Genomic DNA, 27,287 nt, shown 5'->3' with positions numbered 1-27,287 from the left:
TTATAAGTTGAATGCGTTCCCCCAAAAAAGATATGTTGAGGTCCTAACCTCTAGTACCTCAAAATATGACCTTATTTGGGAATGGGGTTGTTGCAGCTGTAATCAGTTAAGATAAAGTGTAGTCACACTGAAGGGTGAGCCCTTCATGAAATATAACTTGTGTCCTCATAAGAAGAGAGAGACATATAGAGAGAAGACAGCCATAGGATGACAGAGGCAGAATGAAGTGATGATCCACAAGCCAAAGAAGGTCAAAGAGTCCAAAGAAGAGGCAAGGAAGGCTTCCCCTACAGGGTTTCAGAAAATTGCAACCCTGACAACACCTTTACTTCAGACTTCCAGCCTCCAGAACTTCGAGACAGTAAGTCTGTTATTTTAAGCCACTCAGTTTGTGGTACCTACAGCAGCCCTAGGAAACTAATACGGTAGGATCTAGACTACTTGAATGTGTTAGAATAAAACCGTAGGCACCAGGTCTGTAAATCAGAGCCCTGCTACTGGTAAAACAATGCAAAAAAGCTGTGCTGAATTATAACAAGATTTTGAAATCATATCCAGCTCAATGAAGCATTGTCAAGCAGATAGCACATGCTAAATAAAAGTCTGCAAGCAGAAAGAACATAGACATCAAGCATTTGATACTTTTGACAGATGTCGAAGGCCATCATTCTCAAGTGCAACACTAGGAGTGTCATCCCTTCTCTCAGAAGGCACCTCCATCATGTTTGGTCAACATTTCAGCATAGCATCATACCTGAGTGAATGATCTCAGCCCCGGGGCTGCAGGATTTTTGGTCAGCTTTGGAATGCTATCGACCATAAACAATTTCCCAGCATCCAGATGTCTAAAGAGAGATACAGGAGAACACATCAGCTAATTTTCCAGGCAAGAAACATTAACTCAAAGAGCCTGCAACCAAATTTTCTAAAGCTACAAATGCTCATTGCAAGAAGAAATCAAATGTTCCATCTTCATATTCTCTCCTGCGGGGGTGGGGGTGGGGGTGGTTCTAGCCGTCTGTCCAGAATCATCAATGCCATTCTTATGACTGCAGAAACTATGTACAGAATTTTCTATTTTGATTTCATGAAAGTGAATCATTCTTCTCATCCTAAAAAATGTTTCCTTGCTATCATGTACATGACACAAGCCTCAGGTATATTCATGCCACTTTTCTGATTGGGATTATAGAATATGACCATTTTGTGGCCTGCAATATCTGAAAATAGTGTTATAAAGATACAATAAATTTTTATTAAAAAGACAAAAATAACATTCTCTTTAGAAACAAAGGAATGTTGTATGAAAAAAAAAGATTAAAGACTATTTTAAGCTTACCTAAGCTGAAGACACTATAAGTGGCAGGTCACTTACCAATTAATACAGCTTTTGAAGGGAGGTATGAAATAAGTTTGAGATTACAGTAAATGCGGAATTGAATACAAGTTCATGTCTGACCAACAGAGCAACTGAACCACAGTACTGTACATGGACACTTGCAACTCAGTCCTTGGACACAACCCTCAACAAATAGCCCAGGTGATGACTTCTCAAGAGATACCTGTGGCCGAAAGAGAAAAACGGAGGTGTCGTTATTGTGTAGAGAAGCTCCCTGTCATATTCTGTATCTATATAATGTAGATGTTTCTTAGTTATGTAGGCCACCTCAGTTTCCTTGACAACCAAATGCCGAGAAACTCCAGGAGCCTCTTTTGGAAGCTGGTCATCCACTGGAGTGATATGGATGGTCACCACCTGGAAAGAAATTACCTGTGCCATTAATTTGAAATACCAAAGGACACCAAAGAAAACACCCCACAATCACCCAGTCATGGTTAAGATGCTTTTCAAAAACTTCCATTTGTAATATACTTCCATTGAAATGATTCAGGAGCTATTAAGAACATGGGCCAAAAATGGAACATTCTTACCCACTTAATGTTATATTTTAAGAATAGAATTATCACAATTATAGTTAATGCAGCCATGAATGCTATAGAACAGGCACATAATACACAAAATATGTTCCTGATTTTATTTCTACTTCTCCCTTGCACCAACAACCTGTGCTTTCTTTCACTACCATCCTCCACTCAGTCATTGATCCTAGAAACCTTGTCATGACTTTTGGTTCCTTCCTCTCCACTGACACATAACACATCTCCAAGTCCCAGAGTTTCTGCCTACCAAATTTCCTATGCCATGACCACACCCTGCCCCCACCCCAACTGTCATTCCCACTCTTACTGGTCTAGCTCCAGCTCTCATCGTTGTTTCCCTACATTATTGCAACAGCTTCCTGTAAGCCCTAACTCCAATACCTAATCTAGACTTTACATATCTCTAGTATTCTCTTAAAAAAAAAAAAAAAATGCAAGTCAAATCAGTTATTCCTCTCCCCAAAAAACTAAAGAACCACTCGGGAGGGATTAAATTATTCAAGCTCCTCAGCATAGCACCCAAGACCTCCACGGTTTAGACACACTCTATTTTTCAACTTTATCTTGTACCACCTTTCAACATTAACCCAGGACGCTAGATGAGCACAAGATACCAGGCTGTAGTTATCAAGCAGGTCTCTATGCTCTGGATCATGCTGTTCCTTCAATCTGCAATGCTTTTCTAGTGCTTTCTCCAGCAACTTGAGGCTTTCTTACCCTGGAGGGCTCTTCTTAAAACTTTGCCCAATTTCTTGGGGTTCCTGCGTGGCTCAGTCAGTTAAGCGTCCAACTCTTAATTTTGGCTCAGATCATGGTCTCAGGGTCATGAGATTGAGTCCTGCATCAGGCTGCCCGCTCAATGGGGAGTCTGCTTGAGATTCTTTCCCTCTGCCCCTCCCTTACCCCCACATGTGCTTGCTCTCTCTCTCTAAAAGAAATAAATCAATCTTAAAAAAAAAAAACTTTGCCCAATTTCTCAATTGGAATTATTTTTGAATTTTGCTTATCCCTCAACAAACATTATTATTTTATATTGCCTTGTATTAATTTTTAGTAGTTCACATGTCAGTCTCTCCTAGACTAAAATGTCCACAAAGGGAGAATCATAGCCTAGTGCAAACCATGTGGAATTTGTCAGTGGACAGACAGTTAAAATGCAGAGTATACCACTCAGTAGTTATTAATCTTGAACAAGTCACTCGACCTTTTTGGGTGTCAGTTTTATTGGTTCATTAAGTGTAACAACAACAATCTCACAGAGTTGCTTTGAGAATCAAATATCACCACGTAGATAAATATCTGGCACATAGTAGGTACTCAATAAATATTATGTTCATTTCCGTTGCTCCACAAAAACTGGTATCCTATTTTGTAGATAGGGAGATACTTCATCAGTGTTCGCTAACTCAGTCAACATGGCCTATTTGTGATTTTTTTAATTCTTAAAATCATACTCACAGGTTTGGGATCATGTAAGAGGACAAGGCAACTTTGCCAAACAGCTTTTATCATCACATTTATTTTTTTTCCAATAATCCATAACTGGTAGCGAGAAGGCAATTACTAACTCTTTCTCAAAATGGGACATTTGTTTGGCATCACGGATCTTTGCACAGCTTGATGCGTGAGAGTATTCTTACTCTGGTTCTAATTATTTTAATATTGTTACCAAAGCACAGATCAGCAATGCCAGTTTTGTCTACAGTAATGGTGTTCACAATACTTAATTTGACAATGAAGAAAATTCCTTTGTAAATTGATGTACAAAGCAAAAACTAAAGCATGGTTAAGCTTCTCGATGATAAAGCCTGGGACATCAGCTCAGTCACCTACAAGCTAAGCTCCCTGAGGCAGATAATTTTACTCCTTTGGGGCTCGGTTTTTCTCTCTAGTAGCACAGTGAGTACCTGGTAGTAGGTGCTCAATTAATTAATTCCCTGTCTTCATCCTTCATTACTTTTACAAAAGCATAGCACATATTTACTACTCCATTATGAAGCATTTCAATAATTAAAAACTAAAGCCAGTTATCAAAATAAAAGAACACAATGACAGTCATTTCTCCAGTCTCCTGGAGTCTGTGTCACAATTTTTTTTCCAATTACAGTTTTTTTGCTAATCTACAAAGTTCAGAAATTCTCTATGGGACCTCCCAGCCATAGCGTGCACCAGCGAGGCTCCACTTAATTGAAAAACTGGATTTAATATGGAAACAATAGTTATTGTGCCTTCAAAGAGACCATTTTCCATGCTAATTTATTCTCCAATGTGTTCTTTGTGTAAAAAGAATGTACAAGCATGCTTTTCTATACCCCTGTAGTAATTCTTGGTGGGCACATTTTTCAACATGCTTTATGATCACTTAAGTTGATGTATCTTTACATATTTATGCATGTTTAAACAATTATTGTATGTGTGTCTGTGGGTAAGAAAAATCCTATTTTAACAAGCTCCATAGAGAAATAAAGAATTCTCATTGTACTGAAATTTGGTTGTAAAAAAGACATTATTGAACACCCATTCCCAGACAATGAAAACCTAATGGCCAATCACTGGGCTCTTGCTGCTGACTCTCCCTACATCCCTCCAGTCTACTTATGGCCACAGGCACCTGCAAACAGACTTAGAATCTGAATATAAAGTGATAAATCAGTACACAAAATGACAAAGCTTGACCTTGACCCTCAGAATCAGGCTTGATATATGATACTCCGACAGCTAGTATCTGACTTTCTTATAAGCCTGGGTTCTTGATCCTTTCTCTGTATCCGCTTTGATTTTTGCCTGATTCTTTATCTTGCATCTTCTTTTTGAGATTATCCAGCGCTATGTCTCTGCCCCAGGAACTACTACCCAAGTTAGCTTTGCCCACCCCACTCTCCAGTCTGACTTCTGACAAATGCCCATGCCCTGGGTGCCTGTTCTCTCATCCAGTCACATCCAGTTGCCTCCTCCCACTTGACCCACAGGCCTTTGTGGGATCTGCTTCCTTTCTTCCTCTGTTTCTTAGTCCTCGTCCTGTTTCTCTCATCTATCTGTATTTTTCATTCTCCACTTTACTTCTTTTTTTTTTTAAGTTTTTATTTTAAACACCCAGTGCTCATCATGACAAGTGCATGCCTTAATCCCCATCACCTATTTCACCCATTTCCCCCCCACCCCATTTTACTTCTAATATCACTTCCTCCTGGTTTAAGATCTCTTACAGCTTAAGCCCTATAAAGGCCTCTATGGAGAAGGATAAAGAAGGAAATATTTTTCAAAAACAAATTGAGCGGGTGAGGCTTTATTTGATGACAGTAATGACAACCAAGACAGAAAGAGAGAGGGGTTTCTTGCTGATGTGTAGACACACTGTTGGTTGGTGTGTCAGTCAACCTCTCTGACGAGCATTCAGTAGAGAAGGACAAGAGGAGGGAAAGGGCATCCCTGCTTATGTAACTTCTTTCCTGCTTTATGTGCATCGTGTCTCACCTGAGGACATCCTTGCTTTCTGTCTCTATGAAAGGCACTTTTCCAACAGTGTGGCCTAAGCAATCTTGTGCCCTACTTTAATTTTTGGTGACCAGATTTTGCTGAATTTTTATCTGTAAGACATGACTAGATACTTGTCCAAATTGAAGACGCAATCATCAAGTAGACTAAACGATCATGCAAGTCCCTTAAAAATTAGAGTTTCAATGATGACATCGGGGGTTTACAACACAGAAACGCTTACCAACACACACACACAATACTTGTTTTGTTGTTAGGCACACACTAATTCCTAGAAACTCTGAAGAATAAAGATTTACACTTATTCCTCCCTATGGCACTCCCTCCCCAGTTCCTACCAAATGTTTCAGTCTTCTTATTTTCTCTTACTTTCAAGAAAAATGGAAAGAACCAGAGTTCATTTTGGTACACACAAAAAAGCAGCTCTTGAGGCTCTACTTTGAGTCTTGAAACAAAGTCGGAAGATACAAGATAAATAATTTGTGATTCCTGCCGTCAGTGAGCTCACAGTTGATCCAATAAAACAAATAATGGCCTCACATTTTAGTTATTTGATATCAGATCATATAAAAGGACAAGCTGAGTCAGCCTGGGAGAGTTATGGAATGGAGGGCACTGGGAAAGGATTCTTGGAGCAGGTGATACTATAGCTGAGAGTAGGTCCATAATCTGGAGAAGGACCAAGCGAAAGCTGCCACTAGTCAGAAGTGGGGGGAAAAAATGGATGCCAGAGGAATGCTACCAAACACTTTGCCACTGTATTAATGGGTTTTAATTGTCCTCAGTTACAAGGATGTGGCTGATCTCCTCTATTCTTAAGAGATGTGAGGGATTCTGACGATAATTTAGCCCCCAAAAGATGAAGATTGGAACCAAAGCACTGGCAGTGCGGTGGAGAGCTAGAGACACATGAGAGAAATTTATCAATTTAGTAAGACCTGCTGACTGACCGGTCATACAGATACTCGATGGAGAAAAGGGCTGGGGAGGACTTCAGGGATTCTAATTACAGTGGTTTTCTACAAGTTTGGGGGGAAATATTCCAAATGTCTCATGGATTGTGGACATGATGAATTTAAAATGCTGGTGAAGGCACGTGGGTGGCTCAGTTGGTTGGATGTCTGCCTTTGGCTCAGGTCATGATCCCAGAGTCCCAGGATTGAGTCCCGCATCAGGTTCCCTGCTCAGTGGGGAGTCTGCTTCTCCTTCTGCCCCTCACCTCTCTCTCTCACTCCCTCATAAGTGAATAAAAATAAAATCTTTAAAAATAAAATAAAATGCTGGTGAGACATATGTGTAATGATGTCAGGTACGGAGGCGGGTACATAAGACCGAGCTGGAGAATATTTAGGAACCAAAGAACTGGTGGTACATGAAGACATAGCAAATTTATAGATTCTGTCTCTGTCTCTTTCTCAACAAAGATTAAGAAGACGAAAGCAAAGAAAAATATAATTATGACCTCTTCTTTCAAAATCTATCCATCAGCTGGATCTACAGAGTTTGATCTGACTTATTTGCCAAGATTTAGAAATAATTCTGCTTCAATAAAGTTTTCATTACCTTATTATAGAGAGATCTCACATCTCCATTTGATCTATAAATATGAGATAAATATAAATAAATCTATACCTACGATGTATAAAATATGTAATAGCAGAAGAGGAAAAAGAAGTCCTGAGCTTTCTTTTTTTTTTTTGCTTTTGTTTTTTATTGTTATGTTAATCACCATACGTTACATCATTAGTTTTAGATGTAGTGTTCCATGATTCATTGTTTGTGCATAACACCCAGTGCTCCATGCAGAACGTGCCCTCTTTAATACCCATCACCAGGCTAACCCGTCCTCCCATCCCCCTCCCCTCTAGAACCCTCAGTTTGTTTCTCAGAATCCATAGTCTCTCATGGTTTGTCTCCCCCTCCGATTTCCCCCCCTTCATTCTTCCCCTCCTGCTATCTTCTTTTTTTTTTTTTCTTAACATATATTGCATTATTTGTTTCAGAGGTACAGATCTGAGATTCAACAGTCTTGCACAATTCACAGCGCTGAGCTTTCAATTTAAAAAAAAAACACATAATCCACTAAAAGTGATACGGTATTCTAGTCAGAAACAGGTCAGTTTGAATAGATACAATAGAAGATTTAAAAATAAATCCTATTAGTAGTTGCCATTTTAGATTATCAAGTCAACTAAGGTCTCAAGCAAAAATGCAATCTAGAAATGGCATATAATAAATACACTGTTGAAAAGAGGGAGTTGTCATTTGTAAAGGAATTGATTTGTTATTCAATATGCAGATGAATTAAGAATTTTCTCATTCATTCTCTATTCCCTCCTAACAGGGATCACCTAGTTCCTTCAGTTTCTGGGCTCTCTGACATCATTCTTCCTGATCATCCCTTTTTGTTACCTTTGTCTTAGCAAGCAGATGAATAGCTCAATCACCTATGCAGTGGCTAATGTAAGTGACTGTGACATTATGAGTAGCATTATATAACCAATAGGGACACATGCTTTAAGAAATCATTCTAGAGGGGCGCCTTGGTGGCCCTGTCTGATAAGCACCCGACTCTTGATTTCAGCTCAGGTCATGATCTCGGGGCCATGAGACTGACCCCTGCATCTGGGCTCCATGTTCAGCAGTGAATCTATTTCTTCCTCCTTCTCCCTCTGTCCCTACTCCCCTCTAAAATAAATAAATCTTTTTAAAACATCATTCTAGAGCTGGTTCTCAAGATCATAGGTATAAAATGTCTAGCAAAAAGAACCGGGTATAGTAAGTAATCACTTATTTTCAGCTGTCTTTCCACCCCTACCACCAGCCATCCTCTCTTTACATGGAGTCTACCATTTTATAGTTTATAGTTGTCCAGATCCTACACTAACTTCATTTTCTGTAATTTCTATATGAGAATGCCTCCTTAAACTTATTTCTGCATCCTGTATACTTAAATGATATACTTGAGTGGTGGTAAAACTAATAGTTCTTCAAAAGCAACAATAAATAATAGCTAATTTGTCTACTGAGTACTTATCATGTGCCAGAAAGTTCTCAGTACTTTATACATGATTATCTCACTTACCCTCACAATTGCTCTATAAGGAAGTTGTATTATTACCTATTTTACAGATGAGGAAACTGAGGCACAGGTCAAACAGTTAGTTAAGGTCAAGGACAGGAGAGAAACATGGGCAGTGTAACTTCAGAGACTATACTTCAACCACTACACATAAAATGCCAGTGTTTTCTCAAGTCTTATGAGGCCAGCATATTTTGGGAGCTGTTCTGTATAAAAGGGCCCCATGGTTAAATGATCTTGAAAACCCTGCATTACACGGAGTTTTTACAAATACAATAATTTACAAAACTAATTAGGAAAGTAAATGGTAGAGAAGTCATGCTGCAAAGAACTTGAATTAATCTTGCTGAATCCATTGTTTCTCAAGCTTTGAACCTTAAAACCTGCTTTTACATAGTTTCTAATAACACCTCCTAGAACGGATATCTGTGGACAAGACTTTGAGGACAGTATTCAGAGATGGCCTCTTACCTGTGGCACTGAGAGATTTGGAGGTTCATGGCTGTCCCACAGGACAAATTCAAAAAAGTCTTCAAAGATCTCTCCACCAAAGTGACGATAGTAAATGATGCCATTAAATAGATCCCTCTGAAGGAAGCCAGGGACAGGATAGCCTATCGGGTCCACATAACAGCACATACTTTTGTAATAATCTTCCAGATGTTGGGGTATAAAGATACTGGACTTATCTCCAAAGTATTCTCTGCCTAGTATGGTGTATGCACCCAAGGACTTTTCATTAAATACTTTTATCAAAGCTTATAAATAATAAGCAGAAAAATTAAAGTTGCTACACCTGTCTTAAAATAGGTAGAAAAATTAGCATTACAAAAATATTTTTAAGAAACAGTCTTAACTAACACCAACTATTTGATCCCTATTTTGTTACTCCTGACTACTTTAAGAAGTAGTTATGAAATTATTCTAATAAAACATAAACAAATGTTTTTCATGAAATTACTTTACCAATAATTTAGAATAGGCCAAACACTTCTCTTCAAACTTATTTGTTCTATCATCTTGCTTGGCAGATGTAATTTTTCATAATGTAATAACTTGAGGCTCAGCTCTCCAGATGCACAGACTTGAATAGATCAATTTAACTTTTCCAGGTATCAGGTTTCCCATCCATAAAATGGGAATGATAATGGTATCTTACCTCATCAACTTGATGTCCACCCTTGTACAAATTCTGACACCAACAATCTTAACTGTTCAGAACTTACCTATCAGCCCTGGCCCTGGCTTCTTCATGATCTCTCCAGCCTGAGGAGGTTTCGTGATATTAAAGAAGATGTAGTCATCACTGGAGTCCATGTCTGATGCTCTCAGCATGGAACCCTGGATCAGTATGGTCTGCCCCTCCTCCAGTTCAATCACAACGTTGCTTATGAGGAACGGGGGACTGTCATCTTTGGGCAAGATGTTGATGGGAAACTTATGGCGGATGCTGTGATGGCCATCGAATATCCTGAAGATCACGAAGTCTTTGGTGGAGTCACTGTCGTCATGATGATAGCGAACAACTCCAGCCTGAAGGTCAGCCACAGTGAAGAGAAATCCTTTCCCGCCTGATGGAGAGAGCAGAGATGGAGCTGACTGAATGAGGGGTGCCAAGGGAGCAGCTGTAGTGAAAGCAGCCCTAGAGGAGAAGGCATTGAGGAAAGTGGACCAGCCAATACTCGCCTCACTTAAACAAACAGTCTTGTTTAGTCAGCTCTGGGCCTCCACAGATCTGGTTTTGAATACTGGCTGTAACATTAATTAGCTGTAAGACTTGGGCAAAGTACTTAATTCGTTTGAGACTCGTCTATAAAATGGATAATAATACCTACCTCATATTCCCAAGTAAGGATGAGAGAACTTAAAGAACAGTAAGCCTACAAAATATGTTGATTTTTATTAAACTCATTGTTATCATCCTACATGGCAGCACTTCTTAGAGGGGCAGTCTTAAACCAAGAGCATCAGTACCATCTGGGAAGTCGTTAGAAATGCAAGTTCTGGAGGTAAGACCCAGCAATCTGTGTCTTACTAAACCTCCAGGAGAGTCTGACACATGCTGAAGTTTGAGAATCACTGGCTTAATGCCCAAGAGCTAGAGCTCTGATATCTAATGGCCTGGATTCAAAGCCCAGTTCAGCCATTTTCTAGGTACATGACCTTAGACAAGTCAACTTCTCTAAATCTCAGGTTCCCCATTTGTAAAGTGGGAATAATAATACTACTTCATTTCATAAAGCTGATATAAGATAAAGTATGTAGAATGCTTTGTATAGTATCTGGCACAAAGAAAATACTTAATAAATATTAGTACTATTATCTACCTCCTCTGAGCCACATCATCATGGGCTACCACTCTACTCTTCATTTCTACAGTATTAGTAAACATTGCTTCACTCTGCAGAAGTGATTACAATTCTTGATGGCAAGTGCCCCAGTAGTCTCCCTACACTGTATGGTTGTTTAAAAAACCTTATTGGAATAAGCGATTAAACACTTGTATAATAGACACTACAGGTTACTTGCCCAGTAGCCACTTCCTGCTTCTTCACCAGTACCAGATCCTAGTTTTATTTGGAATGGCAATATGACCATTAAAAAATACTCAGGTTCCCAGACTCCATTGCATCTAGGGGGTAGTATGTGCTTGGTAGATTTAAGTGGAACCCACTGTATCAGGTTCCTGCGAAAAGTTGTTAGAGAGAGCAAATTAATTAACATAACTTTTTTCATTTCCCTTCTCTTCCTTCCTGGAATGCAGACCCAAAGTTTGGAGGTGTAGGCACCATCTTGTGACCACTGTCAGAGCAGAAAGAGCTCCTGGCATCATGGATCTGGAATGCCTACCTCTGGGCAACTTGTCACATGAGGAAAATAACTCTTGAATTTTTTAAATCGCTGTAGCTGGGTTTCCCTTACATGCAGCTGAACATCTACCCTAATTGATATACCCAGGCTTAAGCTGATCTCCTGCTCCTCTGGGATTAGGCAAGAGAATTTATCATTTCATTTTTGATTTCAGAATTCCTAATCACAAATGATAATAAATAAGAGCTCCCTTTCTGCTTTATAGTTAGGAATACCAAGAGGATAACTGAATTAAATCCTCTGAGCTCATTATAAGGAATGGACTATATTATCATACAATATGAATATTATTTTATTAAGGCTATTACCTTGTTAACTACTATCCTTATAATCATAATTAACATAATAACATAATGCTACTAACATAATAACATAATGATTACCAAATATTAAAAAAAACTAAGTTTTTCTGTTTTTCAATACATTTTTCTGAATCAGAGAAATGAGAAGGAAATATTTTGTCTTCCAACTGGGACAAGATCATCAGTTAAAGAGTATATTTAGAAGGAGTACTACATGGCATCTGAGATTTAAATAATGAGCCAAGTACAAGATGTTACTCATAAATGGTCATCCAGGGGCACCTGGGTGGCTCAGTCAATTAAGTGCCCAACTTAATTGACTGAGCTCCACATCAGGCTACTTGCTGGGCATGGAGCCTGCTTAAGATTCTCTCTCTCCCTCTTCCTTGCCCCTCCCCCTTCAATAAATAAACAGGTAAATAAATGAATGGTCATCCATTGATGTGAGCACCCTAACACAAAAGGTAATGGTTTCAAGATCTCCAGATTTTCTGGATATGACAATTTATTTAGAAATGAGGTCTAAGACAGAAGGTTTATTTGAACAAGTCATAGCTGAAAACTTCCCTAATCTGCAGAAGGAAACAGACATCCAAATCCAAGAGGCACAGAGAACTCCCATCAAAATCAACAAAAGCCAGCCAACACCAAGACATATCATAGTAAAATTTGCAAAACAGGGAGATGAGGAAAGAATTCTAGAAGCAGCAAGGGAAAAAAATTCCCAACCTACAAGGGACGACAAATCAGGTTCACAGCAGATCTCTCCACAGAAATCTGGAAGGCCAGAAGAAAGTGGCATGATAATATTCAACACGCTAAATGGGAAAAATATGCAGCCAAGAACACTTTATCCAGCAAGGCTGTCATTGAGAATAGAAGGAGAGATAAAGAGTTTCTGAGACAAACAAAAACTGAAGGAGTTCATGACCACTAAACCAGCCCTGCAAGAAATACTAAAGGGGACTCTTTGAGTAGGAAAGAAAGACCAAAAGCAACAAAGACTAGAAAGGAATAGAGAACATCTCCAGAAACACCAACTGTACAGGTAATACAATGGATTTGTAATATAATACAAATATGAATAAATTCATATCTATCAATAATCACTCTAAATATAAATGTACTAAATGCTCCAATAAAAAGACATGGGATATCAGAATGGATTAAAAAAATAAAACAAGATCCACAAATGCTGCCTAAAAGAGACTCATGTTACTTATTTATTTTATGTATTTATTTCTTAAGATTTTTATTTATTTATTTGACAGAGAGAGACACAGCAAGAGAGGGAACATAAGCAGGGGGAGTGGGAGAGGGAGAAGCAGTCTTCCTGCTGAGCAGGGAGCCTGATGTGGGGCTCAATCCCAGGACCCTGGGATCATGACCTGAGCTGAAGGCAGACACAACAACTGAGCCACTCGGGTGCCCCGAGACTCATTTTAGACCTAAACACACCTGCAGATTGAAAGTGAGAGCTTGGAGAACCATCTATCATGCTAATGGATGTCAAAAGAAAGCCAGAGTAGCCATACTTACAACAGACAAACTAGATTTTAAACCAAAGACTGTAAACAGAGATGAAGAAGGGCACTATACCATAAGTATGGGCTCTATCCAACAAGAAGATCTAACAATTGTTCCAAAAAATAGAAATGGAAGGAAAACTTCCAAACTCCTTCTACAAGGCTAGCATTACCTTGATTCCAAACCAGACAAAGATCCCACTGATAAAGAGAATTCCAGGCCAATAGCCCTAATAAAAATGGATGTAAAAATTCTCAACAAGATACTAGCAAATCGAATCCAACAGTACATCAAAAGAATCATTCACCATGATTAAGTGGGATTTATTCCTGGGCTGCAAGCGTGGTTCAACATTTGCAAATCCATCAATGTGATACACCGCATTAATAAAAGAAAGGATAAGAACCATATGATGCCCTCAACAGATGTAGAAAAAGCACTTGACAAAAACAGCATCCATTCTTGATTAAAACCCTCAACAAAGTAGGGATAGAGGGAACATATCTCAACATAATAAAGATCATATATGAAAAACCCACAACTAATATCATCCCCAATAAGGAAAAACTGAGAGTTTTTCCTCTACAGTCAGGAACAAGACAAGGATGTCCACTCTCACCACTGTCATTTAACACTGTACTGGAAGTCCTAGCCTCAGCAATCAGACAACAAAAAGAAATAAAATGCATCCAAATTGGCAAGGAAGAAGTCAAACATTTGCAGATGACATGATACTCTATGTAGAAAACCTGGAAGTTTCCACCAAAAAAATTGCTAGAACTGATAGATGAATTCAACAAAGTTACAGGATACAAAATCAATGTACAGAAGTCTGTTGCATTTCTATACACCAATAATGAAGTAGCAGAAAGAGAAATTAAGGAATCAATCCCATTTAAAATTGCAACAAAAACCATAAGATGCCTAGGAATAAACCTAATGAAAGAGATGAAAGACCTGTACTCTGAAAACTATAGAACCACTGATGAAAGAAACTGAAGATAACACAAAGAAATGGAAAAACATTCCACGCTCACGGATTGGAAGAACAAATGTTGTTAAAATGTCTATGCTACCCAGAGCAATCAACATATTTAATGCAATCCCCAACAAAATACCACCAGCATTTTTCACAGAGCTAGAACAAACAATCCTAAAAATTTGTATGGAATCATAAAAGACCCCGAATAGCCAAAGCAATCTTGAAAAAGAAAAGCAAAGCTGAAGGCATCACAATTCCAGACTTCCAGCTCTATTACAAAGCTGTCATCATCAGGACAGTATGGTACTGGCACAAAAACAGACACATAGATCAATGGAACAGAATAGAGAGCCCAGAAATGGACCCTCAACTCTATGGTCAACTAATATTCAAAAAAGCAGGAAAGAATGTCCATAGCAAGAAAGAATCTCCAACAAAGCAGGAAAGAATGTCCAATGTCAAGAAAGCAGGAAAGAATGTCCAAAGAAAAAAGACAGTCTCTTCAACAAATGGTGTTGGGAAAACTGGACAGCAACATGCAAAAGAATGAAACTGGACCACTTTCTTACACCATACACCAAAATGAATTCAAACTGGATGAGGGGCACCTGGGTGGCTCAGTCTTTGGGCATCTGCCTTTGGCTCAGGTCATGGTCCCAGGGTCCTGGGATCAAGCCCCGCACAGGCTCCCTGCTCGGCGGAAGGCCTGCTTCTCCCTCTCCCACTCCCCCTGCTTGTGTTCTCTCTTTCACTGTCTCTCTGTCAAATAAATAAAAATTGTTAAAAATAAATAAATAAACAAAATGGATGAAATACCTAGATGACACCATCAATCAAAATCCTAGAGAACACAGGCAGCAACCTCTTCGACCATGGCCACAGCACGTCTTACCAAATATGTCACCACAGGCAAGGGAAACAAAGGCAAAAATGAACCATTGGGACTTCATCAAGATAAAAAGCTTCTGCACAGTGAAGGAAATAATCAACAAAACTAAAAGGCAACCTACGGAATGGGAAAAGATATCCAAATGACATATCAGATAAGGGGTTAGTATCCAATATCTATAAAGAACTTAGCAAACTTAGCAAGAAACCAATAATCCACTTAAGAAATGGGCAGAAGACGTGAATAGACATTTTTCCAAAGAAGACATACAAATGGCCAACTGACACATGAAAAGATACTCAACATCACTCATCACCAGGGAAATACAAATCAAAACTCCAATGAGATATCACCTCACATCTGTCAGCATGGCTAAAATTCACAACACAGGAAACAACAGATGTTGGCAAGGATGCAGAGAAAGGGGGACCCTCTTACACTGTTGGTGGGAATGCAAAAACTGGTGCAGCCAATTTGGAAAACAGTATGGAGTTTCCTCAAAAAGTTAAAAATAGAACTACCCCATAACCCAGCAATTGCACTACTAGGTATTTATCCAGTGGATACAAAAATACTGATTTGAAAAGGTATATGCACCCCAATGTTTATAGCAGCATTATCAACAATAGCCAAATTATGGAAAGAGCCCTAATGTCCATCGACTGATGAATGGATAAAGAAGTTGTGGTATATACATATATATAATGGAATAATACTCAGCCATCAAAAAGGATGAGATCTTGCCATTTGCAAGGACATGGAGAACTAGAGTGTTTTATGCTAAGCAAAATAAGTCAGTCAGAGAAAGACATATTCCATATGATTTCACTGATATGTGGAATTTAAGATATAAAACAGATGAACCTAGGGGGAGGGGAAAAAAGGAGAGAGGGAAGCAAACAATAAGAGACTCTTAACTATAGAGAACAAACAGGATTAACGGAGGGGAGGTGGGTGGGGGATGGGCTAAATGGGTGATGGGTATTAAGGAAGACACTTGTTGTGATCAGCACTGGGTGTTATATGTAAGTGATGAATCATTAAATTCTACTTCTGAAACCAGTATTACATTATATGTTAACCAACTAGAATTTAAATAAAAACTTGAAAAAAAAAAAAAAGAGAAGGAAATGAGGCCCAAGAGATGCTATGTGCATCCTGTCAAATATGATCTGCCTTTGGAGAAAATACTTCTCAGGTTCTCTTCTAGGTCAGAGAGATTGATCTTTCACCTCTTAGTGTAAGCCGTCCATGCTGCAGGCCGCCCACGGTGACTAGCTGGACAGCATGGATGTCATCATTGTCGACAATCTGAAACTGTTCCCAAGTGATGGCCCGAGACTGCCCCTCTAGAAGACTCAGACCTACAAGAGAAAACAGAAAAGTGTTCTAGAAAGTTCTATGACATGCCAACATGCCTACTTTAAGACAAGATTAATGAATTTTCACTCACGATACTAGCTGAAAATTATATCTTTGAAAGCTTTTCAAGAAATTTGAATTTAGCTTTTATTTTAGTAATATTTCTTTTTTTAAGATTTATTCATTTAGTTGAGAGAGAGTGCAGAGGGGAGGGGCAGAGGGAGAGGGAGTATGAAACTCAAGCAGACTCCATGCTCAGCGTGGAGCCCAATGCGGGGCTTGATCTTATGACCCTGAGAACATGACCTGAGCTGAAACCAAGAGTCAGACGCTTAACCGACTGAGCTGCCCAGGCACCCCATATTTTCAGTAATATTTCTACCTTTTCTAAGATTTTATTTATTTGACAGAGAGAGAGAGGGAGAGAGAGAACACAAGCAAGGGGAGTGAGAGAGGGAGAAACAGGCTCCCCACTGAGCAGGGAGTCCTGATTCGGGGCTCGATCCCAGGACCCTGGGACCATGACCCAAGTCGAAGGCATATACCTAACTGACTGAGCCACTGAGACGCCCTGTAATATTTCTACTTTTAATACTATTAACCCCAATCTGACAACTGGTTCCTTATATATCTATTGGAGGCATGGTGGTGCCAGAAAATAAATAAAGGAAAGAATGGATGTTACGTTCATGGTAGTCTCTAGTTCAAAAATGTCCACAAGGAATTTTTCAAAGATGATATCTAGATATTTTAAGCGGGCCAAAAAATCAAAAGAGTTTTTCCATATAAGTTAGGAGTGCAAGAGTAGCTCGCAGGACAGAGAATGTAAAGTGGGTAACTGTGCAAATACAGAGCTACTCTGCTAAGGGAGTGTTTAACGATATTAGACGTGAAGTGTCTGACACCGCAATGAGGGCTGAATTTTATTCTAGACTCTAATAAAGAAGGGACTTTTGTAACTAGAGGAAATGAAATAAAACCTTCTCCTTGGACCCAGCATGCTGGAGGAAATCTAGGGAGAGAGGGAAAGTGCTGCTCAGAGCAGCAAGAATATAGATCCTGGACAGAACACTCCAGTGAAAAATAGGGAGCTGAGAGCATCATCACCAACCATTCCCATTATTCAGGAGATCCAGGAGCTGACAGATTGCAAAGAATCTTAAATGGGAGCAAAGCTTTTTAAGGAAACAAGTTGATAAAACTTAAAGGCAGTGTACTGGTGGACCAGATGACGCTCCCTTTCAAACCTGCCCAGCTTCCCCTGCCCCACCCCCACCCCCCGGCCGTGACCATGTGCCTGCTTTCTCACAGCAGCAGCCCCATGTGGTCCCCACAGTCCCCACAACTGTAAAGTCCCAGCTGCCACCACTGCCTCATCTTCTGGTATGTGGCTGCTTACCTCAACCGTCCTCTTGGGCAAGGGCCAGCTTGTGGCATGACCTACCCTTGTGACCATGGCCAGGTCCTACACCGGGGGACCCAGGGAGTTTCTGTAGCAGCCGCAAAGAGGGGCCAGGCAGCTCATCATGGACGTGTGGGGAGCTGACCTCCAGGGAGGCAAACTGACCACAGTGAGCCAGGAGATGGGAAGGAGCTGAGAGAGAGACCATTCACGTCTTCCCCAGCCCACCTGTGACTCCACCCACACACAGTGGCTCTGTCTCCTGGAGACACCAGCCCAACACAGCCTCCAACCTCACTTCCTCATCAGCCTAGTCACACCACCTTTTTATCTGTTTCCCACAACTGCCTTTCCCTCTCATTCTTGTTTTCAGTATAGGATTAGTTTATTTGACCTGCGTCAAGGGCTGTTGACTAGGAAACCTGGGATAAGATACACAGTCTGGAGAGAGAGACAAAGAGAGACAGAGAGAGAGAGAGAGAGAGGAAGAAAGGAGGGAGGGAGGAAGAAAGGAAAGAAGGAAGGGAGGAAAGAAGGGATGGAGGACAAGCACATATAAAGAATCTCTGTGAGGGGCGCCTGAGTGGCCCAGTCAGTTAAGTGTCCAATTCTTGGTCTTGGCTCAGGTCTTGACCTCAGGGTCGTGAGTTCAAACCCCGCATTGGGTTCCATGCTGGGCGTGGAGCCCACTTAAAATTAAAAAAAAAAAATCCCTGTGACTGGTAATAAGGGTTTTGAAGCCAAGAGTGTACGGTCCACCATAGTACAAGGCATCATGGGACGCAGCAGAAGAGCAAGACTGGAAGTATAGAGAGCAAAATATTAGCAGTGGTTCTGTCTTCATGGTGGAGTAATAAATGGTATTATTCATTCATTACTGTTTCATTCATTTATTCATTACTATCCATGCATTATTATTATCATTGTTATCCATTCATTCAATTTATGGTTTAATATACTTTCCAAGTTTTCAATGATGAACATATATTAAGTTCATAATAAGTAAAAACTCATTTTAAAAAAGATTCTCATGTCCAAAGTAGCCAAAGCGGATTTGGGGCTCTCTTCGCAAGCTTCCACAGCTTATACAGACTAGTAAATCTCTACGCTCAGGCAATAATCCGCTTAATACGTGATTATTACTAAACTTCAGGTTATCAATTCCTTCTTTTCTTTCATTATCCCTCTAACAGAAGTAGAGTGGGACACAAAAGCAGCAAGACTGCTCAACCAATGTTCTCCTCACAACTGAAACTCACACACATACGAACACGTGTGTGTGTACCCGTGTGCAAGGGCACACGCACACACGCACACACACACACATACACACACACAGAGTGACAAGTTTAAGCCACCACTTGAGGATGTAAATCAGAGATATTTTCCCCTTAACAGAACCTACAACCCCCACTTATAAGTATGTTTTGAATGCTATCAGTGGGATCAGTGGGAAAGGAAAAAGTCTTCATTTCCATTCCACATTTACATCTGATCTAAATATATACATTGCGTTAAAGACCACTCAGAAGTGACCTTCTTTTAAAATAAATAAAGCAGTTTAAGCTCTTTATTCACGTATGATGGTTTCCTTGCATGTCCTAAAAACAGGACAATGAATTAGTCTACATCTTCCTTCCCTCCTCTGAACAGTCAGAGTTGGAGACCTTTTCTCTCTCTGTCCAATTATAGCTCAATATCACAAATAGTCACTTCTTGGCCTCATTCAGTTGAAAGGTGTCCCTTCTGGCTTAGTTCCTCCAGAGGAAAAACTTGGCTTCACCACACCGGAATCCTGGATTTAAATTTCTCACCCTGCTGGTAGGAAAAACAAAACAAAACAAAAACAACTCTCTGATTGCCTTCACTGGTCTGGGTTTCAGCTGCCTCATGCGTGAAATGGAAAGAAACGACCTTTCTTTCCTGACCCATATAATTTCCCGTCCTCCCTTCAGGGCTCTGCAGCTTGATGCCCTACACGGAGCTTCACCTGTGTTCCAGGACACTCGGGGGGCATTTGTATCCGCTGTTCTGACGGAGATGTGGACGGTGATAGGTGCACTCCTTTCGAAGAAGAAGTCATAAACCTCCACCTCCACCTGTAAACAAACCGTTGCATAAGAATCACACATTGACAATTTATGACATAAAATACCATTATTCCTGGGGCAGACACCACAGATGAAGGCAAAACAGATTTAGGTTTCTGCTGTTCCCTGATCTTATTTTTCTTAAAGATTCATTTATTTATTTTAGAGACAGAGAGAGAGGGCGTGCAGGGGGAGGGTCAGAGGGAGAGAGGCATGCTCCCTGCTAAGGGTGGAGCCCGATGCGGGGCTCAGTCTCACAACCCTGAGATCACAATCTGAACCAAAATCAAGAGTCAGATGCTTAACTGACTGAGCCACCCAGGCGCCCCGCCTGATCTCATTTTTGACAGCCTGATATCACGTTTTCAGGCTCTAGATTTTGTTCCTTAGTTAACAGTATTTTTAAATTTTCCTCTCCATAAAAGAAGTTTTTAACCTGAAATAAACAAATACGCTGAAGAAGGGTCCCTGCAATTGCTCAGGAGACCAGCATCAGACCACTCAAGCCTCTCTCAAAGGTATAAGGTCTAGAGAAGTGCATCTTAACTAAGGGGACTTTGTTCCCCCAGGGGACATTTGGGAATGTCTGGAGACATTTTTGGTCTCACAAATGGGTATGCGTGGTGGGCAGTAGTACTGGCCACTAAATGGAGGATAGAGGCCAGGGATGCTCCTATTACTACCATGCACAGGACAAACCCCACAACAAAGAATTATCCAGTGCAAATGGCCAATGGTGCTGCTTTTAAGAGACCCTGGTCTACAGGCATCTATCTCTCCAAACATATTTTTAAATATCCAGATTGTATTTGCTTCCATGAAATCCATAGCTAATAAATGGGGCTATATGATAAGATTTTTAAAATATTTATTTATTTGAGAAAGCACAAGACAGAGCACGAGCGGGAGGGGGGGTGCAGAGGGAGAAGCAGGCTCCCCACTGAGCAGGGAGCCCGACACAGGGCTCAATCCCAGGACCCCGGAATCATGACCTGAGCCAAAGGCAGACACTTAACCAGCTGAGCCACCCAGGTGCCTCATTAAGTTTAGAACCTCATTATGTATTATGCACATATTGCACCAGGTGCTGACAGGGAAGGATGATTTATAAGACAGAAATGCAAGGCACATGCCCATTCTTGAAGAATGTCCATTTGACATTGAATGTCCATTTGGTCCATTAGAGAGCATAAATTATCAAACGGCAATATATCAGCAAATACTACCTCACAAAAGAAACAGATTCAAGGCTGCCACAGTAACAGACTAAAAATGGAACCATAACCCAGGAGGGATGTGTTTTGGAGGTGTAATGTAAATATCTATTCGGTTGAGCCATATGAAATTGTAGGTCACGTGCTCACTAAGAAACACTGTTCTCAAACCAACAGAGTACCTAGTAAAATAAACTTGAATTTTCATGGCTGAAAGAATGGACCGCCTTGGCATTACAGTGCAGGGAAGGCTCAGCTAGCTTGAGGAGCCCTGGACATTGCTCTGCCCTCAGGGTCCCACCCCAGGTGGCTGACTGAGCCCAGGGCTTCCAGCCCATGTAATCTGCAAAGCACCTAATCTCCACTGAGAAAATTGAGAGTCACCTTCTAAGAACAACAGCAAAATCACACATTTGAACAAGTTCTGCTTTAAGATTACATTATATGATCCCAGAAAAGACACACAGGAAGCAGCCAGAGTAGGTGAGCTTTATTTATGAGTTCGAGGTAAAACTGGGTGTCGAATGAGAAATTACTTTATAATATGGAAGGAATGGGAGGCAAGAGGAAGAAAGAAAAAAAACAGCTGCCACTTATTATTATGAAGAAAAGAAAAGAAAAAAAAAAGAAAAAAAGAAAAGGAAAGGGCAAAAGCATGGCATTTACAGTCTGAAGTCTTTTGTCGCCCTGGGGGCTAAATGCTGAAAATGCCTAAATTAGATGAAGGACAATTTGGAACACCAGGCACACTCATTTTCCTTAATAAACCTGAAGTCAAGTCTGTATCAATCTGCTCATTTAAACATTCCATCCTGTTAGAATCAACTTGCTGGTAGGTCTGTAAGTTTGTGAAGACTGTCACCAGCTGTTCTCAACTCCCATCCAAAACAAAATTAGAGGAAAGAGGCTGGAATAGCAGCCAAAGGTACTTGGTTTAGACAGGAAGGGGACTTTCCTGACAGGAGTGTGTTTGATAGAGAAATTAGTCATCCAATGAGATTATGGAATGTCCGGTCCTGAGTCAGCATTATTCATTAAAATTAAGGATCCCAGTAAAACACTCATCCAAACAAAAAGGAATAACAGGATTTATTTTTTTAAAGATTTTATTTATTTATTTGACAGAGAGAGACAGCGAGAGAAGGAACACAGGCAGGGGGAGTGGGAGAGGGAGAAGCAGGCTTCCTGCCGAACAGAGAGCCCGATGCGGGGGTCGATCCCAGGACCCCAGGATCAAGACTTGAGCTGAAGGCAGACGCTTAATGACTGAGCCACGCAGGTGCTCCAGGAATAATATAATTTATTAATGAGGGGTGCCTGGGTGGCACAGTGGGTTGAGTGTCCGACTCTTGGTTTCAGCTCAAGTGGTAATCTCAAGGTCATGGGATCGAGCCCCGCATGGGGCTCCACACTCAGCACAAGGTCTACTTGAGATTCTCTCTCCCTCCCTTTGCCCCTCCCACTTGTGCGCTCTCTCTCTCTCTCAAATGAATAAATAAATCTTTAAAATAAAAAGACTTTGTTAATGAAAGGATTGTAGACAAAGTCATCTCTAAGTTCCATGGCCTATGCCAGGCAGAAAGACTGTCAAGGACATGAGAGTTCTTAAACTGGTGAGCTCTGGGCCAAATGTGGCCCTCAGAAGTATTTTGTAGCTGGCACAATATGTTTTAGAACCTTTAATATGTACTCTGTATTTAAAAATTAAAACATTTTTACAGAACACTTACAGATTTCCAAGTCCTCTGAAGAACAAGAGCTAAGACTACCCTAGGTGCGCCCCGATTTGTCTGTATTCACACAGGATGGCAATCACTAGCGCTCCGATGCAGCGGCCTCTGACACTGTCAGCTCTTTCTTCCACTCCCCACCGTCTCCCCCCAGGTGGCTTTGCTCATGGGCATCACCAGCGGCTCCTCTAAGCATTTGAATCTGCATCTAGATTGACAGTGACTGATTCTCTTCTGAGGCACTGACGTGCAAACTAACCTGAAGGTGCAGGGAAGTGGCCTGCCTCTTCAGTAACTCTGTGGATAGCAGACGGGCCAGACGCTTTGTCTCCCTTTCTTCCTACCTCGTAATGTCTCCGTGCAGAATAGCTGCTGTTCGGTGGCTGGTAGGCTATCTGCATGTCACTCAGATCTTTCCAGGTGAACGAGGAGACGGGTCTGGTGTGATCCCACAGATGAGTCACGTAGCCCTGGGGTGGGGCTTTCGTAACGTTGAACACCAGCAAGGGCTTAGGGGTCTCATCCTCTTCACAGTCCAGGACGGATGTAGTCAAGGAGGTCAGGATAAACTGATCCACTTCCAGAATAAACATGGCCATGAACGCGGCCCTTGGAATCTGATTAGGAAAGCCAGCTCTGATATAGACGGGCAACCACGCACTCTCTGACTTTTGAAGGGGAAAGAAAATACGAAGGGGAAACAATATGAATGAAGCTATCACATACATGGTTAATAGTATGTAGACGGTGTGTCTGGCAGTGACCTGAAACCTGGCTGCACATTAGAATCACTGGAGAGTTTTAAACACATACTGATGCCCAAGCTACATCTCCACAGGTTCTAATTTAATTGTTGCAAAAAAGGGAAACTGAGGGTTGCTGGAGTGGTGGGGGGTGGGAGGGATGGGTGGCTGGGTGATAGACATTGGGGAGGGTATGTGCTATGGTGAGCACTGTGAATTGTGCAAGACTGTTGAATCACAGACATGTACCTCTGAAACAAATAATATATTATATGTTAAAAAAAGAAGAAGATAGTAGGAAGGGAAAAATGAAGAGGGGGGAATCGGAGGGGAGACGAACCATGAGAGACTATGGATTCTGAGAAACAAACTGAGGGTTCTAGAGGGGAGGGGGGTGGGAGGATGGGTTAGCCTGGTGATGGGTATTAAAGAGAGCACATTCTGCATGGAGCACTGGGTGTTATACACAAACAATGAATCATGGAACACTACATCAAAAACTAATGATGTAATGTATGGTGATTAACATAACATAATAATGAAAAAAAAATTGTTGCAAAAAAGGGACCAGAAAACTGGTATTTTTAAAAGCTCTCTGGTGACTCTAATATGTACCAGGATTGAAAGTGGACATTCGTTTTGGCATCAGAAGGAACTGTCCTTTTGATTCTATTTCCAGCACTTATGATTTGTGTGATTTTAAACAAGCTATTTAACTCCTAAGCCTTTTCCCCCCATTTGTAAAATGCAAATGCTGGGCCCCCAAGTAATAAGTGAGGATTAAATGAGATAGCCAAAGTAAAGCACTTAGCAGTGTCTGGCACACCCCACTTACCTCCTCTGGCCACCCTACCCACTTCCTGCCATGTGGTTTGAAAGAGGGCAAAGGCAGGATGAAGGAAAATGTCTCTATAACTCAGTACTCATGCAACTGAAGGATGGTGGCTCAGCTGTCCAGTTAGTTAAGACCCTGAGTCCCCAAGTGATGAGTAGGTAATTAAAACTGAAAACTACCAATCAGGCTAGAAATGTACCCTCAAATGAGAGAGCTATGAGCAAGCGGCCCCAATAATGGGGATCTCCAGAGAAACCAGGAAATTGCATCTTGGGACCTGAGGTGTCAACAGGTGCTATGAGGAAGAATCCTCAAAGCAGGAGATGCTGGTTTTCATGGGACTTGGTGTTTCGCATTGTTAAGAATGACCCTGAACGATAAGAGTCACATACAATATGCAGAACACTGTATATTGGACTAGAAGTTGTAATCTGCATGTAACGAAATGATAAAAACAGAATTCTTTTTGGTTTGGTCTCAACTGAAGTTCCAATGAAAGAGATATCAGATTTCAAAGTGAATGTGACACCGATACTATCAGCAGTATTTACAAAGCAAATTGTCTGGAACTGGTCTAGAACCCTCTCACCCACTACAAGAATAGAAAAGGGTCGAGAGGGATAAGAGAAAGATTTATTTGTAGAGAAGAGTGCTTTGCTGTGCTGAGTCACTCCCTCGATCCCCAACCCCACCCAACCCCATGAAGAGGAAAGGTGGGCAATGCTACATTTGTCCTGGGTGTCAGGAGAGAAGTTTCCTTGAGGCCAGCCTTAAATGTATCTTTTACAGGTGAGATACAGAGGACTGATGCTGGGCTCCTACAGGAGGAAGCGAAGGGGCCAGACGCAGAAAATACTGGTGCCTCTTCTGGGATCTGCCTAGCCTTTGTTTGTGGCAAGGAAAAACATATGGGGGCTCCCACATAGGGGCTGAGTGGGACAGAGGGTTGGTTTGGGGTCATCCTGGACCCTGACTTTTTGGGGGCATCTGTGAGAAGCCAAAGAAAGGCAGAAACAGGCAGCTGGGGGTGGAAATAATCCTAGGAGCTATGGGAGAAATTGCAAGTGAATACTCAGGCTAGAAAGGACTCCTCCGGAGATCCACCAGAAGACCACCTCCAGGATGGGAGATCCCCAGAGAAACCACAAAATTGTCCCGGAGACAAAGAATAAGCTGGAAACACTTGCCAGAGTTACAGAGCATGAAGTTATATTCCATCAGTGTCTGATCAAATAAGACCTCTCTCCGCAATGCTCTGCACAAACCAAGCCCCCTAAGACCAGAAATTCCAAAACCAGCCAGCAAAACTCAAAAGAAAGAAGTGCAACAGACAAAGAGAAAAGAAGACAATCAACCCCTCTCTCCTCCCACTGCATGCTTAATGAAGACAAATTAATAATATGCTGAGACTTCTCAGGGTTCAGAGTATCTATTCTTCACATGCCACTTAAAAAAATTATTTAAAGGGGTGCTTGGGTGGCTCTGTTGGTTAAGCATCCGACTCCTAATCTCAGCTCAAGTCTTGATCTCAGCTCAGATCTTGATCCCAGCTCAGATCTTGATCTCAGGGTTATGAGTTCAAGCCCCGCACTGGGCTCCATGCTGGACATGGAGCCTACTTTTAAAAAAAATTATTTAAAAAGTCATAATGTTGAAAATTCAAGAATGGGAAAATCATGGTATAAAAGGACTGGTGCTGAACAGTAGGAGCATTAAGAGTAGGGGACTTTTAACACCCCACTCACTAATGGACAGATTGTCTAAGCAGAAGATCAACAAGGAAATAAGAGCTTTGAATGACACACTGGACCAGATGGACTTCACAGATATATTCAGAGCATTCCATCCTAAAGCAACACAATACACATTCTTCTCGAGTGCACATGGAACATTTGCCAGAATAGATCACATACTGGGTCACAAACCAGTCTCAACCGGTACCAAAAGATTAGGATCATTCCCTGCATATTTTCAGATCACAATGCTTTGAAACGGGAATTCAATCACAAGAGGAAATTTGGAAAGAACTCAAATACATGGAGGCTAAAGAGCATTCTACTAAAAAATGAATGGGTCAACTGGAAAACTAAATAAGAATTTTAAAAATTCATGGAAACAAATGAAAATGAAAACACAACTGTTCAAAACCTTTGGGATGCAGCAAACATGGTCCTAAAGGGAAGTATATAGCAATACAAGCCTTTCTCAAGAAACAAGAAAGGTCTCAAATATACAACCTAACCTTACACCTAAAGGAGCTGGAGAAAGAACAGCAAATAAAGCCTAAACCCAGCAGGAGAAGAAAATTAATAGATTAGAACAGAAGTCAACGAAATAGAAACCAAAAGAACAGTGGAACAGATCAATGAAACTAGGAGCTGGTTCTGTGAAAGAATTAATAAGATTGATAAACCCCTGGCCAGACTTATCAAAAAGGAAAGAGAAAGGACCCAAATAAATTAAATCATGAATGAAAGAGGAGAGATCACAACCAACACCGAAGAAAAACAAACAATTATGAGACCGTATTATGAGGAACTATATGCCAACATATTAGGCAATCTGGAGGAAATGGATGCATTCCTAGAGACATATAAACTACCAAAATTGAAACAGGAAGAAATAGAAAACTTGAACAGACCCATAACCAGCAACCTCTTCGACCTCAGCTGCAACAACTTCTGGCTATACACATCTCCAAAAGCAAGGGAAACAAAGGCAAAATATTTATTTTAAAAATAAATAAAGGAAATACAATTTTAGCATTTAATTGATCAGCAAGGGAAACAGAGGCAAAAATGAACTATTGGGACTTCATCAAG

The 27,287-nt window shown here is 40.8% G+C and overlaps 1 protein-coding gene across 8 annotated transcripts in view; it reads right to left on the bottom strand.

Annotated features, from left to right (window-relative positions):
• FREM1 (FRAS1 related extracellular matrix 1) overlaps nucleotides 1-27,287 on the bottom strand; it is a 143,067-nt gene that overhangs the window by 77,227 nt on the left and 38,553 nt on the right. For 7 of the 8 annotated variants that reach the window (XM_032392475.1, XM_032392474.1, XM_032392477.1 and 4 more), the window contains 7 exons: nucleotides 23,232-23,555; nucleotides 19,844-19,952; nucleotides 16,322-16,453; nucleotides 9,745-10,089; nucleotides 8,990-9,132; nucleotides 1,563-1,756; nucleotides 755-845 (listed from right to left, as the gene is read on the bottom strand). In XM_032392475.1, the coding sequence (XP_032248366.1) occupies nucleotides 755-845; nucleotides 1,563-1,756; nucleotides 8,990-9,132; nucleotides 9,745-10,089; nucleotides 16,322-16,453; nucleotides 19,844-19,952; nucleotides 23,232-23,555 (1,338 nt within the window). Of the gene's footprint in view, nucleotides 1-754; nucleotides 846-867; nucleotides 1,757-8,989; nucleotides 9,133-9,744; nucleotides 10,090-16,321; nucleotides 16,454-19,843; nucleotides 19,953-23,231; nucleotides 23,556-27,287 lie in introns of those variants that run through there. The other variant, XM_032392482.1, reaches the window with a different exon arrangement.

The sequence above is a fragment of the Phoca vitulina genome, unplaced genomic scaffold, assembly GCF_004348235.1.
Source record: "Phoca vitulina isolate PV1807 unplaced genomic scaffold, GSC_HSeal_1.0 scaffold67, whole genome shotgun sequence".
Lineage (NCBI taxonomy): Eukaryota > Metazoa > Chordata > Mammalia > Carnivora > Phocidae > Phoca > Phoca vitulina.
The sequence above is the reverse complement of the archived record's forward strand: the minus strand, read 5'-3'. Positions and strand labels throughout refer to the sequence as shown.